This window comes from Drosophila nasuta, chromosome 3 (genome assembly GCF_023558535.2).
Source record: "Drosophila nasuta strain 15112-1781.00 chromosome 3, ASM2355853v1, whole genome shotgun sequence".
NCBI classification, from domain to species: Eukaryota; Metazoa; Arthropoda; class Insecta; order Diptera; family Drosophilidae; genus Drosophila; species Drosophila nasuta.
In genome coordinates, this window is record NC_083457.1 from 36,900,231 (window position 1) to 36,923,422 (window position 23,192).

Here is a 23,192-nt window from a genome sequence, read left to right on the forward strand (position 1 = left end):
CATCAAAACCGTTTTGATTTAAATAATTTCATACATATATGAAAATGACAACAATATAATCAAAAATAGTTAAAATTGTATGTTAAAAATATATGTGTATACCTCAAAAATTAAAAGAAATAGCTATAATTACAATACTTTAAATATACAAATATTTTTCAGGCATAAATTTATAGTCTTTGTAAGACGTTATATATATATTGAAATAATATAATATAATTAAATCAGGCAAAAATAAAAATAGTTAAAAACAAAACTTTAAATTAAAATTAGTTATGCATAAATTTAAAAATGTCTTGATCAAGTTCATGTATGATAAACTCTGCACATATCTTAATTAAATCTTATCAGCTGCAAATCATTAACATATCAACAGTTTGCTAAATTAGTTGTCATCAGTTTGTCACAATATTTTTGTCTTAGATAAACTTGAATTCCTAATCAGTATTGACGGAGTAGTATTCGTATTAAATCTGTTAGTATTTGTATTCATTTTGTCTATTTTGGTTAGAAGATACAATAATTCCCAAATTATATTAAAATGTTAATATTCGAAAACGACTTACAAAATAAAAAGACGAAAAACTAGCCATGAGGAAATGGATGTCGAGCTGTAGCTTTAATAAATTTGATGAATTTTTTTTATGAAATTTTATCTAATTAAACTTTAAAATTCAGCAAATATTACGTCCTTATCATATGAGTAAGAGGTTTGGCCTTGCTGAGTTTTCTTTAAAATGTGTTGTTAAGGTACTTTATTGGTTTAATATCAGAAAATAACGTTCGGCAAATGAACAAATTGAATAAATAAGAAAGTTGAGTTTTTAAGGATTAAATATTAAAAAGAAATAAATATTAGGCAATGCTTCTCAATATAATGGGATGTCTTACTAAAATACAATTATTTTTTAAAAGAAACCTTACCAATTGCTTTCCATATCTAAATAGTCTTAAGCATATATTTTGCTTTTAAATATTATTAAACTTGAACAGTTGACAAATAAAAAAAATATTTTGAGCAAAAGGTATTCGAGTGACCATATTGAAATATAATGAAATTCAGCGTTGTTCAAGGCAAAAAATCAGAAGCAGTTGGCTAATTTGAAGATTGATTTTCGCTTAATTAAACATGCCTTCAACTAATGAGTGAATTTAATGTGTATGCTTATGTCGACTCAGATATCAGCATGTCGTCATGACAGAGTAACAACATTTTATGCTCAGTCTTTGATTATGAATACCAAGAGTCTGTCTATTCATAGATGGAGACAATGTTATTTCTGCCTTTTGTCAGCATAATAATCTTTGTGAATATTTCTCCAAATCGAGCTGTTCGTAATATTTACATAAATCGTTGATCTCTCTCTCTGTCTTGAAGTTATTTTTGCTGTTACGTTGCGCAATCTTGGCAGACGCTGTGGAAACGATCAGGGAAACGAGAGAATAAGAAACATGAGCCAAATAAAAATCTCATTTGCACACAAATTTACTCCCAAAATGGCCAAGTCAAGCATCATTCAAGTGGACTTTGAGTGTGTGTGCGTGTGTGTGTGTGTGTGTGTGTTTGGGGCAACTGTGGTAACTGGACACCGGATGCAGATAAATCTTTGGGTTGCCGCCATACTCGAGAGACAAGGCAACGAGCAGCAAAAGCTTTGGCAACAAGTGCGAGTGCGTTTTGCATGCCTCTCAACAGGAGGAGCTCTACTCTGTGCTCTGTGCTCTGTGGTGCAGAGTTAAAGCTCGATCAGAATCATGCGATAAGCCCAAAGGCTTCTTCTTCAAGAGTCAGAGACAGTCACTTGGCCACTAGCCAAGTTGGCAGTTGGCAGTTTGGACTGTGACAAACTTAATTGCGCCTATTCCTGCATTAATTGTACACACACGCGCGAGACGACAACGAAGACGACGACGACGGCGACGGCGACGACGTTGTGGCGACTCCTTGGACTTGCGATTGAAGCTCACGATTTGCATGGCGTCAGCGCCAGTTGGAAGTTGGTGAAGGGAGGAAGCGACAGGAGTTGTGGGATTGCTGCCTTTCATTTCATACCTTTACTTACCGGCGGAATGTGTTAATTAAATATTTAAATTATTCGCACAAAGATCGCAGCAGCTCCCAGCTGAAATTAAGTATACAACGGGTATGCTAGACTCAACTGTGGTGTGTGCCTTGTTCGATTTGCTCTTTTTTTTGTTTTTGTTTTTGGTGTTCTGCCATGAAATGAAAAATAGCGACACGCGTCCTTTGGGCAAAAACCACAAAACAATTTTATTTCATTTGCGTTTCGCTTTATTTTATTTCAATTCGTTTCATTCGGACAGATACCACACATAGCGGCAATAATTTAACTGGCAGCAGCCAACAGCCAGCGTGTCCTTGTGTCCTGTGCACTCCATGCTGCATGCTCCATGAATTTAAATAAAATTAATTAAATTTGGCTTTTCACTGGGAATTGTGCGCCGAAGCCTCAGTTCAGTGCGGCATTTTGCACGCAAATTGGAAAAATTTTTATTGGCCAATTTGACGCGTTTTTATGCGTGCGGCGAAAAAGTGCAGTCGATGCCGCGATGCAACGGCAACGGCAGCGGCAGCAATTGCCACCGCAAGGATAACAACGACAACAAAGCCATAAACTTGTATGCCATCAATGTACATTTCTGCATAGATAAATTAGAAAACGCTTCTCGTCGCCCACAGCCGCCATTTGAGATACAAATTAGAGCCGCGGGACTGTCTCCCTCTCTCTCTCTCTCTGTGACTATGCGCCTCCAATCAACGCAACCATTCATCTGCATGTTGCACGTTGCACAACCGCGGATATACGCAAAACATACCCAGACCCGACCACGGTCAGCGTGTAACGTGCGCCGGGGGCAGCTTCTGCTCAGTTGCAGGTTTTTGGGGCGGGCGGCAATGCGGCAAGCGGCATGTGGCAAGGCGGCAGGCGGCATGCGGCATTCGGGGCCCGCTCTCGAATGAGTTATAGCGCTTGTTGGCGATTTTATTGCCACAGCGCACCCATAAAATATGGTAAATTATAGCGGTTTGTTGTTTTGGCCATTTTGTTGCCGAATAATGTAGCCACGTGTACGTCCGGACGCCGTGCCGTGCTGTGCCGTGCCTCCAAAAAGAGTGGACCTGTTTTCGGGATCAGCATCGGGATCGCAACTGGGATTGCAGCCAACAGAACCAAACACAATCTCACCCTGCAACCGAGCAAGCAAAACCAACCGACTGCGGTTATGTTCAACTTTTAAACAAGTATAAATTTCTGTACAAATGTTAGAGTCCTTGTCCAAGATATATTTTAAATACACGCAAACCATGTTTAATCACTTCCTTCCCCACCAGCTGCCCTTTGCAATGCGCTATTTTAAAACTTTAATAAGCAGGGTCCTCATTTAGAAATTTACTAAAAATGGTTGTGAATTTATTTGGATGAGAACGATAAGGTATTGAATTTTAGTAACACTTCTCTATTATCAATGAAGTGAAATTATAAATTACCTAAAACAGTTATGAATTGATTTATACAATAACGCTTAGGCATTCAATTTTAGATACTCAATACAAATTAAGTATTTGCAGTTATCAAAGAATTGATAAATAAAGTTAGAAAACATTCTTAAACCATTCAATTTAAGAGACTTTTAAATCTCAATGAAATAAAACAATTCTTGAAGTTAAGTACATAAATAATTTATAAATAACTTGTTTAACTTAACTACTAATATATAGTGGAAAATATATTAAATTTATTGTGCATGACTAAAACGTCTGCAAAATTATTGCTCTTCACTTATAGGAAACTATTAATTTTAATACTATAAAGTTTAAAATACAACAAATTTCAAACGTAATTAATTATTGAATAAATATTAATGAAATCAATAAGATAAACTACAAGAAAATCAGTGTGTTTCTAGTGGAAGGTGAACGTCTTTATTGATTATTGAAAAGCTCAAAAGATCAACACTTTATAATTAGCTACAGTCAAAGTTATCTTAATAGTAATGAAATACAAAAATAAAAAAACAATAATTTAACTTTCTATTAAACAATTGGCTAGCCCTTTTTGCTTGTTTTAAAATAATCATTATAAGTTGTTAGCAATAAAAAACAGAAATCCTAAATTTCCTATCTAGCATCAATCCTATATTATAAACTGCTTGCAAGCAGTGCGCACCCTATCCCCAGCCATGCTGCACCTCTCTTTCTACAGTTGACACAGCAATACAATAATTTTAGATTGCCACAGACTACTCTACTCCTAGTCAAGCTTCTACAAATGCAGTTTATAGAATATGGCTAACAAAAACAATACATAGAGCAACCCCCAATAGGGAAAAAGGGGCGTCAGGTGCAGCAGCAACATTTGGAAAGCCCATTACGAGTATGCCACATGCCACATGGTTGCGCTTGCAGCGATGAGGCAATTGTGCGGAAAACCCCTAAACATGTTTTGGGTTAATTTAAAATGTGGCCGACCTCGATTCTCACAAATAAAAGGCAAAACAAAAGCAAACTAAGTTAGAAATTTAAACTGAAAGATATGCTGTAAAATATGATATTAATAAATTTGACAAAATTTTATAAATAAAAATAAATTTCTTTAATTATAGTTAGAATTATAAAAGTTTTAGTCTTAACCTAGTTGAAAATTAAACAAAATTTTTTTTTGAATTGTTCTGGCTGCTTTTAATGCTTCTTTAAGATTCAACAGCCTAATATTCCTCTGCTTAATTAGGCTCGATGGCTGCAGGGTATAATTAATGTTGACATTTTCCACTCGGTGCATAAAATTGCAAAAGCCAATGGTCAGACAAAAGCCAATGCAGAAGTGGAGCTTTAGTTCGCCGCGTATATGGGGTTGATCAGGATACGGTTAACAAATACACTCTCAAACACACACACACACTCGCACAACAGTCTGTCGCTGCACTTTGGCAAAGTGTGCAATTGAATGCAGATGGCGCCATAATTCAGGCTGCTAATTTGAAATTTTCGAAAATTTATCTAATGATTCTCGCATGCAGCGTGGCGAAAAGCTTCATGCTCTTGGTACGCTTCAACTGTTAATCTGTTTTATGGGAGTTCATTCATTTACCTACTTCAATTGTTCTAAAAGGAATGACTTTAATGTGAAGCTGTAAGTCTATATGCGTATATACGTACATTATAATAACTCCAGCCACCAGTTTTTACTATTAATTTGTGTACCAAAAATAATGACCAAAAATAAAAGGAGATATTGACGTATTATTAAAATATAATTGAACCATAAGGGATTGAAAGAGTGGATATATATTACTATTGAGGTTTTACTACTTGTGTTTTCAAGATTGGAGAAAAGATAACTCCGATAAAAAGTTAACAAGATTGTATGACTAATACAAAATATAATAAGCAAAAATGCCAGACTTCGAAATAATATTATTTTTGCCCTGTTTCTTTATCTTTTAGTCTCATTTTATTCCTAATTTATTCAATTTAATAATGATGAAGAAATGAATTTTTTGACGGTTTGTTTTAAAGATTAATTTATTCCTAAACATAAAAAAAACTATATACTACTACTCTTTGTATTACTCATCATTGGATGTTGCAGAACTAGCTCCACAAATCCAGAGACGACTTTGGTTTGTCATCTGTTGTTGTTCTTGGGCTCAGCATTAAAGTTATGTCACTCTGAGTCAATTATTCTCAACTAGAGTATTTAATGCTTTAAATGTATTAAATTTATTTATGGTTCTCAAGATACGATCACAGTTGCCATCAGTCTCGGAGACTTCGAGACGGCGGAGTTACTTAAATTGATAGCTGTGTGCCTTTTTGGGAGTGGCCGGCTGGCCCGGGGCCGCACATTGAGCACATTTTTCTTCACCGATTTTGAAGAAACAGACACTCCGTCATGATCACGATACAAATTGTAACGCGTGTCAGCAGCATAGAAGAAATCCATTAATCGTTGATGACAAAATAGAATTATCAGCGGGAGAAACAATCCGTCGTTACAAACCAATCAAAACAAGTTGAGTCTAATCCGCTTTGACAGTTTTACCCCTTTGAACAAATCATGAGCAAACAATTCCAGCGTAACATAAAGTAGCCAAACTTTCATTTCCCGAGGCTTTTATAGTGAAGAATGTAAGGTGGGTTTCTACCTGAGAACTATAAATTATCTTCAATAGTTTGTAGCGGTTAAATTATTTGCAATCATTAATAACTATAAAAATGTATTAATAAATTAACTTTATATTAAAGTAATAAAAAAATAATATCTAAATTTTAGTATAACTAATAATACAAATAATTAAATTAATAATTTGTGTAGTTCAGTAGCCATTTCCTGTTCTGTATCACTTCTTTAGATTTTACTGCAGAAGCTCTGCTTATAAGTGATCACACAATCTTGCTCACTCACACTTAGTTAACCTGCATTGCATCGAACACGCAACTAATGTAAGCATGTTTAACTGTTCCAACACACATAAGTAAATACCCAAGCACTTGTCTATGAAAAAAACTTCTAAGCCTGCTTTCACACACATGCCCACTCACATGTGCAAGCAGCGCTAACATAAATTTTCAATCGATCACTCTCTCTCTCTTTCTCTCACTCGCCAATACAAAAGCCTCTTAACAGCCTTGCTGCAAACACACACACGGACAAGCATAGCAGCATGTTAGCATCCACATGTACGAGTACAACACCCATTTTGTCAACTCTTCTGCAATGTAATCCAATTGCTCTCAGCATCCACACGTGCTCATATTGTGGAGTTTGTTTGTTGCGCGCCCAATTTGAATATGTTTAGTTAGCTGCTCAGCTGTTTTTTTTTTCGATTTACTTTCACTTTATTTCAATATATCTTTTATTATATTACGAGCTTACAAACATTTTGTATTTTATTTAATAAATTTGTAATTAATTATTAAGTGTATTTAATATTCATACATATTACAGGAAAAGTAAATGATAAATTATATAGAAACTAGCTAGGAATCGGTTAATAGGTTCATATTATTCAACTAGAGTACATAGATACACATACAGCATAACATACGAGTACTTACGTATGCGAGTATACCCTTGCTGGCGCAGTACAGGGTATTTTTGAATGCAATATGAATATGAATGGGGGCAATATGTGATGTGGGCTAATCTTAAGTGTAAGTTTAAAGTTAAAAGTTAATGTAGTGTTATCGTTAAGTCTGTGCATCACTAACATGCACATGCAAGTACATGGATATATCACAGAAAAACTGGCTATCATATAGGATTACAAAAGCATACACAAGACACTATCTATAATTTTTTTTTATTAATATATTTTTATAATTGTGTAATTTACATAGTATTGAACTTGATTATCTACAAAGTTTTAATGGGGACACATGATAGTTTAGACAAATTTGAGTACTCGTGAACTCGCACTTGCTATGAATGAATTGAAGAAGAACAAGAAGTGTGCTCTCGACACTCGTGACTTCTTCTTTTCAGGCATTATGTTAGTGTTGTGTTCAAGTCATTAAACTCGAGCAGAAGATAATGACTCAAATCCCGCTGCATGACAAACTGTTGTCGTGTGTCTGGAGCGACGTTTAGTCATTCCCCCCACCGCCCCGCCCCGTCTCCCTGTCTGTCTGAAAGTTTCAGCTTAAATTGAAGAGTGTAAATATGCTAATTAAAGTTATAAAGTGAAATAATTTACGATATGGTAGGAAATAAAGTTTTATTGCCGTACTTAAGCTACATTTATTGCAAAATAATTAGTGTGGTTACTGTTATCGTTATCGCTATCGTTATCGTTGGCATCTCGCTCTCGCTCTCTCGTTCTGATGCCTGCAACAATTTTGTATTTTGCACTTATCCCCCCTTGGGCCTGTTTAGTCAATTTTGGTATTTGGTAACGCCATTTCTTCCACCTCTTTCCCCGCTTACGAATTGGAGCGTCCGCTACTCAGATAATTCCCATAGATGTTATTATTGTAAAGCATTGAACCCATGGATGTTACCGGCACCGTTCCGGAATGCGCTGTAGAGCTGCTCCCGCTGCTGCTGCTGCTGCTGTTGATGTGACTGATCAGCTTCATGTTTGGCGGTGTCTGGGGCGGCGTATCGGGCTGGATCTCGGTAAACCCCACCACCCGGCTGTTGGTCTGCTGATGGTAAGGCGGCGCTTGGCTCGAACTCGTATGCAAGTGGTCGCGATGGTGCATAGATGTCTTGGGTCCCGATCCCGATCCTATATGCATGCCCATGGCCTCGGTGTACACCGTAGGTATCCGCGAATATGGCGATGCGGCGGCGTAGCTGCTCATCATACTCAGCGGCGAACCGAGCTCGACTTGCTGCCCCGTCATAGTCATGTTGTTGTTGCTGTTGTTCCCCATTGGATGTTGATGATGCTGCTGCTGTTCCGTATGCAGTTGGGAGCTCGGAGAGTCGGCTGGCAACTGCTGCTGTTGTTGTTGCTGCTGCTGCTGCTGACCCGCTGGCGGGTAAAAGTTCTGGCCGAGATATGCCGTAGGTGGCGGTGTCTTGCAGGCGACTGTGTCGGCCACACTCCAGATTTTGGGCTTGCTCGCCGGCACCGGTATGCCACAGTCTCTGCTCAGCTGGTTTTTTTGAAGGGCACTATAATCACTGGCCTCCTGTGCTCCGCCTCCTCCGCCAGGCGTCTGGCCATAGCCACCAGCATTGTAATAAATGCCAGACGATTGCTGCTCCGCCTGCTGCTGTTGTTGCTGCTGCTGCTGTTGGTGCTGGGCATGAGCGTGGGCGTGGGCATGGGCGTAGGGATTGTAGGCGTGCGAGGGATGCGGACTGAAGCTGGGCGCGCCGTAAGGCGGCAGACCGCGTATGGCCAGCAGATTCTGCGGTTCGCCTCCGCGTTCAAGTTCAAGTTTCTCCTCCATATCCAGCTCCTTGTCGGACTTGTTGTTGGTCAGCTCGGACTTGATACGTTGATGGCCGGGATCTGGTGATTAAAGTTGACACACAAAGCGCAAGAAGGAAGAAAATATATTATATATAAATTTAATTAATTTTCAAGACGACAGAACGGAAGTTGAACAAGTAGGACTGCAAACTTGCCACTTGGCACTTGCCACTTGGAAGTTGCCGCTTTTGCCAACAGCTGCTGACTGGGCGTTTGTCGAGTCTGGTGTTGTTTTTGTTTTTTTGTGTGTGGCAGGCGCAGGCAAAAACCCTTGAAATTGTTGGTGGGCGTTGATGCGTGCAACCCTCGCGACGCGATGTGGCAGCAACAGAGGGCAGAAAGCTTTCAGCAACAAAATGCTCTAGCTTCCGCTCCAACTCCAGCTCGAGAGTCGGAGCCAAGTCGAGCAAGGCCGAAAGTGCGGGCGCAAGGCCACTTTGCCAACAATGTGCTGTCAACTTCCGGGGAGGATGTCGCCTAAGCAGTCAGACAAATAAACGGACGGACACGTCGGACAAACGGACAGACAGACGTTAGGGCGAACGGTCAAAGATTGCATAAGATTCGTTGCGCCACATAAATTGTACTTAAAAGGCGGCGCTGCCGCAAAATCTGTAACTGTGGCTGGAGAAGCTAAGGAAGGGGAAAGAAGGAGGAGTAGCAGAGACTCCGCTGCTTTGGCTGGCAGCCAAGACAGGGTCAGGCATTCAAATCAATGTGCGGTAGAGGCGTTTGCTCTATAACAATACACACATGTAGCACTTGTGAACTTTAAGCCCCTAAAACGCCTTTGGCTTCAGATACAGTTCAATGACTTTTACAGTTAGGGAAGGAGCAACGGAAGAGCAGCAAAATGAGTTGTCAACTTACCAAATGTGTCGCTGGCTGAGGGCAGCTTGGAGCCATCGCTTGATTCCTTTTCCTTCTCATCATCCGACAGCATTCCATCATCATCGTCTTCTGTCTTATTTTTGGGCTCCCACGTCATTTTGTTCTCCTTTTTCAGTCGACGTCGGGCATTTGCAAACCACGTGGACACCTGGGTCAATGTCATCTTAGTGATGATGGCCAACATAATTTTCTCGCCCTTTGTCGGATAGGGATTCTTCTTGTGTTCGCTGAGCCACGCCTTCAACGTTGCTGTTGATTCGCGTGTCGCATTCTTGCGACGTGAGGCAAGATCATAGTTGGGTCCGTAACTGCAACAACAACAACAAGAACAGCGATAAGCAAAACAATTCAGGTTTAAACACACTTGAGGCTATTGCTCATTAGCTGACTTTAATCTGCGACTCAACCGGCAAGAACTGCGCCCTGTCATACTTGGGGTAAACATGGAGTGATTGGCTCTTCCGGTAGATTCAACGTCTCCATATCAATAACGTGGCTAATAGCTCTGTTGACTGCCACACCCGCCAGTCAAACACTTGAGCTTAATACTTAGCTAGTGACTTTCAGATAAGCAGTCAAATGGAACTTCAAACTTGCAACACAAACACAGTGCGCACAGTGGGTCCAAAGTGAGCAAATGGGTGCAGGTAATTATGATATTCTTAAAGTCATTGTAGAATGTTTGACTGAATATAACTTCTCTATTTTTGATTGAAGCTAGGGCCATTATACTTATTAGGGAATTATTCTGCATATTTACTATGATTGATACTATTTTTGGGCTCTTATCAATACCTTAGCTACTTAGCAAAAATCTAGTTCTCTCGAGGCACCAAGCTACAAACCTTCAATTCAAAGATATCCTATAAATTTAATAATAAACTAATCACTGTTTCAATTTGAAATTTACCATAAACAGTAGTCATATTGCCTGTAGTAGTCTCTCCTAGATTAATCCCTTTAAGTTTAAGTTAATTATTTAATAAACTGAAAATAGCTTGCTATCAATTTTTAATGAAACTTTCACTTAAACTTAAACCTTTAACCATTCACTTACTTTCAAGTAAGTTAGTTATTTTGCTGTTTAAAATACGCCAACATGAAATTTAGTGTGAATCATTTTAAACGGCGCAAATTGAAAACGTTTAAAGATGGGTTTTCCCCCCCCGGTTTTTTTCCGGCATTTTCCTCGGCGCGTACGTGTTGCACTTGCGATTCACGAAATTCCTTTTCGCGTGGCGCTCTTCAACTAAAATAACGCACAATGAAAAAAACCGCGACAGGAGAGAAACGCCCTGGGAATTTTAATCTGTGCATTTGTAACTTGCTTCCGCCCAGACCACAAAACAGAACGTTTGCTGCTCTTGTCCTTCCCTGCCCTTGCCTTGCCCTACCCTACTCTCTTTCCCTTCATTTCCTGCCACAAACTTATTGAGTTTAGTATATTTTTAAAAGCATCGCGACGCGCCGCCATTTGCTTAGAGGGTTAGGTTAGCAAAGTCCTGTCCCCGGGTTCGCGTACCCTTTGCATATTGTCTCTGACTGCTGACTTGGGTCGGCAATAAAAACTCTGCAGACACTTGCTGCCAAAAAGTTTTCTCAGGCATTTGAAAAGCTCGCTTAACTTGGCTGACAATTGACACAGCACTATGGCAAGAAATTTGTATTTGTTAATCACATTTATTAAGCAGAAATCTAACCTGCGCTTTGAACTCTTGAGAACAATAAGGATTATGGGTAGCAACTGTGCAGTATTTGTTACTCAAAAAAGAATCAGTAATGTTGGCATTTAAAGCTGAATAAATAACAGGGAAATCTTGTGTTTGTAATACAAACTTTAAATGTTGCTTCGATCCAAATCAATTTAATGTTTTTATCCTGATTTAAAAATTTGTTCCCAATACCACAACTTTATTGACATTAATATTTGTTTAGATACTTGATTATAATAGAGCAAACTAGCATAAAGCTAAAGTCAACAAAGAAGCAGTTTGCTTCCTATTCACCTTTCCCTCTATTTTTCCCCCTCACTTTAATTTCGTCATAATTATTTTCAAGTGATTAAGATACTTACCCATAGGCCGCTAGTGTGGGATCGTAGGAATAGTAGCCGCTTGTGGACTGCAGACCGGCTGAGGTCCAGGCATTCATCTCGGAGCCAGAGCTGGCATCCTTCATGCCATAGGGATTATTCTGCAAATGGAAATGAGACTGTTACAGTTAACGCCGCCTTCTGAGGTAGCGCCAGGTGGGCAAAGCTGACAACAAGCTTGTAAGCCGGGCAACGAGTAGCTGCCTGAAGAAGAACAACACCAACAGCAAAATAACCGGCTTGAAAGACCACATCTCTGCTGTTATTGCTTAAACTGTCGGCTTACAATTCAGTTGTCGTGGACTTCTGCCCGCTGCACACACTAATCCAATTATACCGATCACAACAACGATCGAAAACTTACCAGTGGCGAGTAAAAGGCCGAGTTGTCAACACCGATGCTCGGATATGGATTCTGTTCATTCGAGGGATAAGGTCCGCCATAGACGCCGACGCCAACGCCAGCTGCGGGCAACGCCATGCGAGAGTAGCCACCGAGTGTGAGACGAGCCGAATCGTATTGGCAGGAGCAAACCGTGTGCCCGGAGACGGGATCCGTGATGATGGGACGTCCGTTCTCGCAGCAGGACATATTGTTGGCCACACGCACATGCGCCTCAAGAGCCGCCACACCGCCACCAACTCCTGCGGCTGACGCATCTGCCACATCTGTGGCGACGCTCTGTGCCTCGTTGCCATTGCCCACGACATCGGCATCGCTGACTGAAGCAGCCGAGGCGGCTCCAGTGCCGCCAGCAAGGACTGCGACAGCGCCCGCATGATTCGAGGACTGCGAAATTGCACCTGGACTAACGGGGCCGGTGATGCCGGTGGTTGTCGAACCCGCTGAGGGACTCAGCGATGCCTCGTTGGTGCCCGACAAAGGCGACGGCACCGAGCCGCCTCCATGTCCGCTCTGGCTGTCGCCGCCCGTTGTGGCTGCCGCGCCGCCAAGCAACTGCAAAGGAGACGAAAAGCAAACAAAATATAAGAAAAAACCGCAAAGCACGTTGCATAAATTTCAGGAATAACAGCAACAACAGCAAAAAAAGAATCGAAAGAAGGTTCGCAATGGTTTGGAAACAGGTGATGTGCTCAAGGACACGCAAAAGAAGTAGAGAGAGTGAAGAGAGAGGGAAGAGAGAGACGGGTCTAAGGGCAGCGGTAGGTAGTTGAGTTGAGTTCAGGGCAGGGCTCGAAATCAAGAAAACAGATTAAGACGATAACTCCAAATGTCAAAATATTTTATTGGCTTGGCGCATTTTGCGATCCGTTCCATCTATTTTCACTTCATTAATTTTCAATTTATCACAGTCAGATTTAAGATACTGCAGCCGAGTGTCTGTCGCAGCCTCAACCTCAGCCGCAGTTCGAGATCTCAGCCAGTTCTTTGAAGAGGGTACAAACCGAAAAGTATCAGCGGACCGATCGAGCTGCTCGTCGGACTCGACTGGAGTGTGGGCAAAAAAAGAAAAGGGGCACACAAAATTGAATGAGGCACTCAGGTATGCGCTTTGCACGATAACCGCAACGAATCGCCGTTGCCCAGGACCAAGACCAAGACCCAAAACCAAAAAAAAAAAAAAAGAACATATTCGTAACCGACTCGTAAGCCCATAAGCCGTAAAGTATCTTTACACAAAAGTAACTTAAGCTATGCCACAATTCTAATGAATTTCCCCACCACAAACCGAAAAAACAAACACTTATCACTCATTCAAGAGGCAGCTACTGTTTTTGTACTTTTTGGCCATATGCTTTTAAATAATAATGGTAATTCGCCAGTTGAACAAGCTGATTTTCAACACCTCCTGCGAGGCTATCTAATCGCAAGGCAATTTCGTGCCAACAGCTCCCAACACACACTCACAATCGAGGAGAATACTCCTCCTGGAGTTGGCTTGAAAATTATTGCATAATGAAGGCGTTTTCATGAATGAAATCTAATGAATTCTGAATGAATGACCACTGCCCAGAGCGACCGGGGCAGAGAGCGAGAAGCAGGCGACCAACTGTAACGTCGACAGCAACAACAAAAAACCACAACAAGTGGCATGCCACACTGTTCTCCACCTTCTCCTTTGCCACCTCTTCCTCCTCTTGCTGCTAATGTACAAAACGCTGCGCGCGCTCATTTCTTATTATTCTTTATTTTTATATGCGATTCGAACATCAATTTCAGTTTTTGTGGTCGTCCATAAAAAACACATATCAGCAACGACGACGACAACGACACCGAGGACCCAACTTGGTGCGGTCCGAGACCAGTCGCAGTCGCAGTCAGAGTCCAGTTTGGTGTCCAGTGCAGTGCCTCGGCTTATTATCGGCACGCAAGTCAGTTTATTTTTAATGATTCTCACTCACCCACTCTGGGATGCATTGTGCTGTGTTTTTTTTGTTTGCTGTGTTTTTGTGCGGTGCTGTGGTGCTTTGGTGTGCAGGAAGCGCATCGCATCGCGCTGCCGGGTTTATCGCTGAGCTGAACGCAGACAGGATAGCTGACGATGGCCCCGAGGGGTTCTCTGCACTGGCTTAAAGGCGATTTGATACACTCCTCACTCTCTCTCTCTCTCTCTCTCTCTCTCTCGCTCTATGTCCCTTACTCTCTTGCACAATGCGGAAATGTTGCAAATGTTGGCAAGTGTTGGCAACTATTAAATATTGCTTTATAGTTCCCTGTTTTATGACTTGAATATTACGATAAACGGTGTGAACCGCTCTTCGCTTTTTTTGGTGTGCCTTTTTTTAATATCGTGTGTCATGTCAGCGGAAGAAGGATATTCAGGGGCTTTCATTTATCCCAGCGGGATTACAAAGTAATTACCAGTTTGCACTAATAATAGTGCTTGTGAAATTTTAGTATATAATCTTGCTTTATAAGCATAATTCATAATATCCACATATGCAAATCCTTTTTGGCTCACTGACCTACCGACTGATTCATCGTTTAGCGAGTGATTGAATGGATCATTATTGAGTGTATGGTTAAGACCTTAATCATAGCAATTTCTTTTTATAATAAAGAGATTTTTCACAATAGGGATTTTATTATGTGGGAAGATTCTTAAATCGAAAAATATATATAAAAATATGAAAACAATTTTTTTATCCTTTTCAATGCATCAAATTTCAAAATGTTTAATTTTTACAATTTTCAAACTATTATTTTCTATTTGTGTTTTAATTATTAGAAGAGTAAATGGAAAGTGCACTAAACTTTAAGGCAGCTTTTATATTTTATTTTAAAAATATCATAAAATACATGCATTTATTTGAAACCTCTTTAAAATATATTACACAAATTCACAACTGAATGGAGTAACCAAATTCGAATTTCATTTATTTACGTGCAATTCATAAACTGGAAGGAAATGCGTCTAAACCAATAAATTGCTTATTGCCACAGTGTTTCAATAGTTCTCTTCTCTTTTCTCTCCTCTCTAGTAATTCCCCCGACTGGAGCTAAAATAAAACCTTGACTGGCCATTGATAAGTGCACGTTGTGTGTGGATGCAACAGATGAGTGGCATGCGCTCCATTTGTTGCATGACCCAAGTTCAAAAGAATCGAATGCCATGTTCGCAGCGAAGCTTGCAACAACAACAGTTTGTAATGGCAAGACAACAGCACCAAGACAACAACTGGAACAGCAATAACGACAACAACAATTGTTAAATAAGCAAATCGAGAACAAACGAAAAGTACGTGTAAATAGCAAATAGAATTGCTCATCAAGCATAATTGCCAAAGTATCTGCAAGATACTTAAACTAACTCATACGAGTGCGAGTATTTGGGGTCTTTGAAGTGCACAGACAACCCAGTTTAGCGAATGATGGCAACCATACGCATTGTCAGGGCTGCAATAGCGTCTGTTGCTTCGATTGCTGTTGTTGTTGTTTCTGATGTTGCTGCTGCTTCGGATGTTGCTGCTGCAGTTGCTTTGGCCACCCGCTCAGCGACGCAAGTTTGCTGGAAAAACTGCTGCCGTCACTTTATGGTTATTAATTTTATGATTTATGTTAAAGCTCACGAAACGCCTGCCCCCAAAAGCAAAGCAAGAGAAAAAAAGGCCCCAGACTTTGGTCGTCCCACCTTGGCAATTCCAATTGCCAATTGCTCAGTGTGCGTTGCCTTTGCAACAAAGGAGACTGCAGTTATCTTATGGTTTTTGTTTAAAGAGCTGTTGTTGTTGTTGCTGTTCATATTGTTGTTTTTACTGGCGATATTGCTGCCGTGCTTCATGTTGTTGCTGTGTGCTGTATGATGTTGTTGCTGCCGTTTCGCTCTTGTTGCTGCTACTGCTGTAAAGATGCGTTTATGGATTTTGGTTTTTGCACGCCAAAACAACAACAGCAGCAGCAGCAACAGCAGCAACTAAACAAAGAGTCTGCTGCAAAAAGTGATAGCCGCAACGCAATAGAAGGTTGCTCCTGACGCCAGTCGACTTGGCATTGCTGCAACAGCAACAACAGCAGCAACGGCGCCGCCAACCCAGCAATGACAAACAATAAGCGAAAATAAAGAGAGTATGAGCTGGTATCGAAAGAAGACGGGGTAGAAGGGCAAGCTGAGGCCTGGGACTGTCAACATTTGGTTTTAGTTTTGGCTCCGAGCACTCTGCAGACACTGCAGAGACTGGGACAGAGACTCGACTGCAGGCAGAAGACTCGAGGCAGTGCGTCGCTGGCATTTGGCATATTCTCACATTCATCCAGGCAGCAGGCAACGCAATATAGCTGCCCCCACTCCACCTCCTGCTCCACAAGAGACTCCTTCCTATACCCTTCACCCAATACCAATACAAATACCAAAACCAATGCGTGTTTTTGCTAATGCGAATAAGTTGCTCTGTTGCTGTAGCTGTTGCTGTTGCTCTGTTGTTGGGCGCTCCTTTTATTGAATTAACTTCAGTTTCAGTAGTTTGCTGTCGTCGGTTCCAGAGGAACAGCTTCAGCTCCTGGACCAATTCTTTGTTTAGCGTGGCAGTCGCTTTCAATGTTTGCATTAAAAATTCATAAATCAATTATGGAATGCACACGGCAAAATATTAGTTTTTTCTCGCATCACATTCGGCCTACGTAAGGACACTGGACCAAGCCAAATTGTGCCGTCTGCCTGCCTCCTTTTCTCTCTCTCTCTCTCTCTCTCTGTCCCTCTGCGTGTGTGTGTGTGTGCCTGGGAATTCAAGTTATTTTGCCATGAAATGCGTGAACTGCTAAACTCAACTCCTTTGGCATGGGAAGTTGACAATTCTGTTCAGGCGCAACATCGAGGAGCTGACAGCAGCAAGTCCCGACTCAACTGGGAGATGGAGGCACCAAACGAATCGTTGATTAAATTCATACTCATATCGAATGTTTATTGAATTCGTCAGCAATTTTTGCGTGTCATATTTGGCATGCCGAATTGGCGTTGAAAATAAAATTAAAATCAAAATTAAATTAATTAATATGAATTTCAATTATTTATGTACTCTGGGCATACAGCGTGTTCTTCACCTCGTTATAATACAGTAGTCACTCGCTAATTAAAACACAGTGTCTCTTGAATAACAATTCGTTTTGGTGCCTTATAAGAAATTCATATTTTTGGCGAAAAGAATAAGAAGTTGGTATATACATTGACTTTAGCTTACTGTACTTTATTAATAGTTTATATTAGTATATTTTATGAGAAACTATAGGTAAATGAAACATAAAGTGGATTTTTTTTTAGTGAAAATTGAATTGCTATCATTCTTTTGAAGTATGGAAAAATTTAGAATTTTACCTCACAGAACAAATTTCAAAGCATTTTAATTCCTGTCACAAATATTTAAAGGTGAATGCCTCTCAAAAAACATTGCACTAGTTACTAAGGCTAAAATTTCGAATATAAATCACATTCTAACACATTAATCTCTTTTTCATTTTAAAAAACATTCCACTTTTTTCTTAAAGCTTAGTCGCAAAATATAATGATTATAATTTACCTTTTACATATAGAAACAATTTGTTTAGCGCACTCGCCAGAATGACTTATAATAAAAGGTGATAATAAATTAAATTTAATAGTTGTATTACAAGTCATTTACGCTAACTAAATCGTAAATTACAAAACCTAACCTATCGCAACAATAAAGCTTTAAGTTCATTTATCTTACTGAGAATAATTTAAACAACTCAATATTAAAGACGCTTTAATTAACAGTTTTCCCAATTTTGAGTTGACTAAGTGACTGACTGTCTACAAGGCCCAAAAAACACACACAAAACGAGTAAATATATTAACAACAATAATAATAATAGCAACAGCAAGAAAAACAACAACTGCTGCTGATGAGTAGAACGCACTTTGCGTATCCCTGGAACGAGCCATAATAATTATGGTCGATAATCTGAGCGTTCATTATTTTAATTATTGCAATTTTGCCAAGTTTTGCATATTATAATAAATGGCGCTCCATTCAGTAGTACGCTTTGACAACAATTTATGTGGCATGTAAGAGGAAGCTGAGGAAGCCGAGAGGGCAACGGGCCATCGACATGAATTAAGGCCAATATATGTGAGGAGAGTATGTGTGTGTTTGGATATGTTAGACAGTCCTTCCTTCCAATGGTTGCTGTGTGTCTTCAACCTCAGCTAAACTAATTTGAATTACTGAGCTTCACATTATGCCGCCGTCGCCTTTGCCTTTGCTTCGCTCGCCTTCTTGCCCCGTGGGTAATTATGGCCAGAACTGAAAAGGTCCAGTCTAGGCAACGTCCTAAATTGTGCAACATTCGCTTGCATATTCATGCCGTCGAGAACTGACCACAAATTCCCTGGGCGTAAATTTAAATTTATGTTTATTTCAAATACTGCTACGACGTCATAGCCAATTATATGTATACATATGTGACTAAAATTAGTCGCTCTCACACACACGAGCTGATCTTGAATATTAGCCACAAGTTAAACAGCTCTTTAATGCGAGTTCTCCTTAAGTTGACACAGAAACGGAAATTTGCAAAATTCCCTGTTTAAATAACTGGCAATTAATGCTTACAGCAGACATTTATGTTTTTTAAACTTATCAGTTGTTACCAATCATTGCAAATAATGTCAAAGTTTATTGTGGCCAACTTTCATGATAATAACTGCTCGCTGATTGGCCAAAATTGTCACTCACAATGGACATGTTCAGCCGCTTATTGAGAACATATTTTGTGTGCCAGAGTTGCCAAGATTCTTTTGCTATCTATGCTGTTATCGTTTTGCACTCTTATTGGTCGATCACATGTTATTAACACATTCAACTTTATGGCTGATGCAACAAAAAATTCCAAACTGCGATATTAATAGCAATTATTTTGTGTTATCTAACACTCGGTGCCAAATAATTATGGTAGAAGAGAATTGTAGCGTGTTCGTGTCTTATCAGATCTAAACTCACCTGATTTGCCGACGGGTAACCGTATCCAAACTGCGCATATGCAGCCATTGTCGCGCTTGTCACAGGAACGTGAACGTGAATGGGAACGGAAAGTGTGAGTGCTGCTCACCGTGGGGCGCCCGCGCCCTGCAAGGATGCTGTGGCGGCCCTGGAGTGGGTGGAGTTGAAGGTGGATTCCAATTCGAAAAGATGCTCGCTTTTCTCTGCTCTGCTCTGCTTTATTGTTGTTACTGTTGTTGTTGTTGGTGGTTGGCGTGCGTGCTCGACGCGAAGCGCGGCTAAGCACTCTGGGCGCTTTTGTTGTTTGTTGTTGGTTTGTTTGGCTGCTGTGCTATTGTTGTTGTAGTTGTTGTTGGCCTTGTTGAAAATTGATAAAACAAATTGTCGATGTCGAGCAGTTCTGTTAATGTCGCCGGAGCCGGAAAATGTTTTTGTTTGTTTTGCTTTTGCTTTTTTTTGCCGTGTGACTTTGCGCTTTATTCTTTTACTTGTCGTTTCGCGTTTGTTTGTTTGCTCGCCTTTTTTTATTGACTTTGGCCGACAAATCGCACACAAATGTTTGCGAGCAAACAGATGTCCTCTGCTGGATGTTGGATGCTGGACACTAGTTACCAAATACGTAATTCGATTACGTGAAGGGGACGCAGGGGGGAGGGCACTGACACTGACACGGGTCCAACGACGGAACCGGGTCACTTTTGGCTCGTCACTTGACACTAGCGGGGCCAAAGGGTCGTGCTACTTAGTCACTTAGTCACTAGTCACATGTGTTTCTCCTCATGTTTTTTTTTGTCATTTCGTAGATTTGTTGTTTTGTTTGTAATTTCTTTACTTAGTTTTGATGTAGCTTAAACACTCTTTTTTATCAACAATTTCTTTGTCATTTGCACAAAACTCTGCGTTCTTGTTGTTTGTTTTTGTGGTTGCACCGATCTCGACGGCAGCGACGCAAACGAGTTCCACAACCTGTCAGTGGCCTCTCAACAGTGACGACGCTTCGAGCTCACAAATATTCGACGGTCGACGGGCAGAGCTACAGCTACAGAGCTGAGATATGCGCCTATGCCTATTCGCGTTTCAACACAAACTGGTCTCTCGATGCCGCAGCGACAGCAACCGAAACCGAAACAGAGACCGAAACAGCAACAGACACACAAACACACACACACACTTATTCAAAATAGCTTGCTCACAAGGCCAACGAAGCGCTGTCGCGAGAGCGAGAAAGGCAGCGCACAATAACAGCATCTGTGTGTGTGTGTGAGAGCAGGCAGGCAATCATTCTGGTTAACAACCGTTCCAACCAGAGAGCACAAGGAATTTGCTGTCTCATTCGACTAGCGTGTTCGCCACACGTGTGAGCGAGAGCGAGGGTTCGCATTCTCATTGCGCTCAGGGGGCTGTTGCTGAGGAATACGCCCACCTCCGACTGGAACACACATAGCAGCTGCTGCAGTCGTCGCAGTTCAACATATTTCCAGTCCAGTTCTGTTGTCGTTTCCCCTCTTCGTGTGCGCTGGAAACATTTTTATGGCGGCCTGCGATCGAAAGGCTTCACATAGTTTGTCTCACTTTCTTCCGCAACTCCTTGTTCAATGTTTTGATGTTGCCTTAATATGCTTGTGATTTCTGCAGCTTATTATGTATTATGGCGAATATTTATTTAAAAATCGAAATATTCAGTCTTCCAATTAAGACAAGCAATTAAACATTTGTGAGATGTGTGAGCAAGCTAATCAGTGATTATAAATAATGTGAGAGTAAATAAATTAACATTTTGGTACATGTCAAAACAATTGTTGAAATTTATATTTATAAAATAAACACTTTCAACCATAAACTTGAATATGATTCAAACAAAGAATGCTTAAATGATTTAAATCTGTATAGCGACTAATTTATTTCAGAGCAAATGCTTATTATAGATTTTGTTTTATGTCATGTTTATAATTCACACATGTGTCTACATCTAATTTTGTTGCCAAATTTTAATTTGTTAAGCACAAGAATTGGGAAAGACAATTGTTTTTGCTACATAAGCTTTCCGCTATTTTTTGCTGTTATTGCTGTATTGAATTGAGACTTTCATCTTCGGATTTCAGAAATTCTGCTAATATAGAATATAATTAAGGCTTTTGATATTCAAAATTCTTTAGACAAAAATTAATACGAATAGGATTTACATATTTTATACAGTTTTTCCAATATGATAAAATTTGCATTTCTAAAATTATTAATAAATATTTTTTTATGAGAGCCTCTGACATTAAATTGATTTAATTACTTAAATTACAATTGTATATTAGGACTCGATTTTAATACATCTTAGGTAATATTTGTTAAATAACTAATATATAAATTTAAGTGATATTTAATAAAACACACATCTTTTAAATATACAATATCCCTAGCTTCATCATTTAAAATGCTTGTTTCGAACTAGAAACCCAATTTGTTCAAATACTTTGTGGAAAATAAACAATTTAGGCAAGAATTTTAAAGGATCACCGTGAAGCGAGATTTACCCGATCGTTATACGAAACCAAAAGTGTGTTTGGAGTGAAACAAAAAACAACAAAATAAACAAATCAATTTGAAATGTGCAATGTGAAATGTAATGTAATTCCAGTCGGACTCAAAGGACACTTGAAAGTGTTTCTAATTTATGGAAGAGTGCTCGAAGTAGTTTTGGAAGAATTCTTGTAAGACGAGATCTCACTATTTTAGTTTTTTTTCTTCTTCTGGGGGTGTTAACGTGCTGTCATTTATAATACTTACGAGGAGACGGCGCAAGTGTCTAGAAAGTCCACATGGCTGGGCGTGTTGCACTCGAGTGTGGCAAGCAGGAGTAGCGGGGCAAGCAAGGGGAACATGTGGCATGCTCCCAGTCTGAGTCTGAGTCTGAATTCGAGTCAAAGTAGCAGATCGTGATCTTAATTGTCGCCAGTGTGTGCTTGGCACTTGGTGGCGCCACTATCCAAGAGCAGGACACTTCAACAATCTCAGCTGATGATGATGACGATGTTGATAATGTTGATGCTGATGATGATGGTCTATAATGGACCTTAAATTTGCGAATAACATCACAATCCCTGTGGTGATGGCTTTGGTGTTTGCGCCTGAGAACTGCAACAGATGTTGCCACTCCGAGACATACCTGCCACACACATGCACAGAGAGAAAAATCTATTTTTATTCAGTTCTAAAAATACAAAATATTGATCCAATAACATTAAACATAATTTTGATGCTTTATTATTATGCTATGAGTGGATTTTTATTTTATAGTAGGTTATAAAAAAAAACTTTCGGATAAATTACAAAAATATTATTAATATTGTGAAGGTGTTTCAGTAAAATTATAAACTAACTTATAGTTAGTTATAAGGCTAAAATTATAAATTACTTATCAATTTTTATTAGTAAACTTTTATCAATTTAAAGTGAAAATAAACACTAAAGATTATTATTGTATCTTGCTATTATTATATTATTATCTGTATTTTGCCTAATGTTATTTATTTTCCATTATTTGCGAAAGAAGAATTGTGAAGATTCCTTCCTCAAGCTTATGATTCTAGATTCTATTCGATAGTTGCGCTCAATTAATATTGTTTCTTTAAGTTATTATACCATCTCATATCTATCTATAATATAGATTATCCTTTTTCTCACCGTGTAGAATGTGCAACATAAGCTGTAGATGGAAAGTATGTGTTTGCATTTTGTGAAAACAATAACTCGGCCATTTTTGCACTTGCAACGGACACAACATGCAGATTATATTGAAAACAATTTAAATGTAGATTGCCGAGCATAGAGTTTACGATATAATATGCTTCTT

At 39.7% G+C, this 23,192-nt stretch overlaps 1 protein-coding gene across 1 annotated transcript; it reads right to left on the reverse strand.

Annotated features, from left to right (window-relative positions):
* Positions 1-6,899: 6,899 nt before the first annotated feature.
* On the reverse strand, positions 6,900-20,508 carry LOC132791440 (homeobox protein caupolican). Its single transcript, XM_060800353.1, has 5 exons — positions 19,349-20,508; positions 12,297-12,890; positions 11,915-12,033; positions 9,820-10,148; positions 6,900-8,988 (listed from the first exon to the last, which is right to left on the reverse strand). Exons 1-5 carry the CDS (start codon positions 19,394-19,396, stop codon positions 7,946-7,948), a joined length of 2,133 nt encoding a protein of 710 aa, XP_060656336.1. The 5' UTR covers positions 19,397-20,508; the 3' UTR covers positions 6,900-7,945.
* Between the last annotated feature and the right edge of the window lie 2,684 nt (positions 20,509-23,192).

Coding starts and splice junctions, on each gene's coding strand:
- LOC132791440 (XM_060800353.1), bottom strand. CDS start 19,396: ATGGCTGCATATGCGCAGTTTGGATACGGTTACCCGTCGGCAAATCAG. Junction 12,891..19,348: donor GTTACCCGTCGGCAAATCAG/GTGAGTTTAGAT, acceptor TCTCCTTTGCAG/TTGCTTGGCGGCGCGGCAGC. Junction 12,034..12,296: donor CGGCCTTTTACTCGCCACTG/GTAAGTTTTCGA, acceptor TTCCATTTGCAG/AATAATCCCTATGGCATGAA.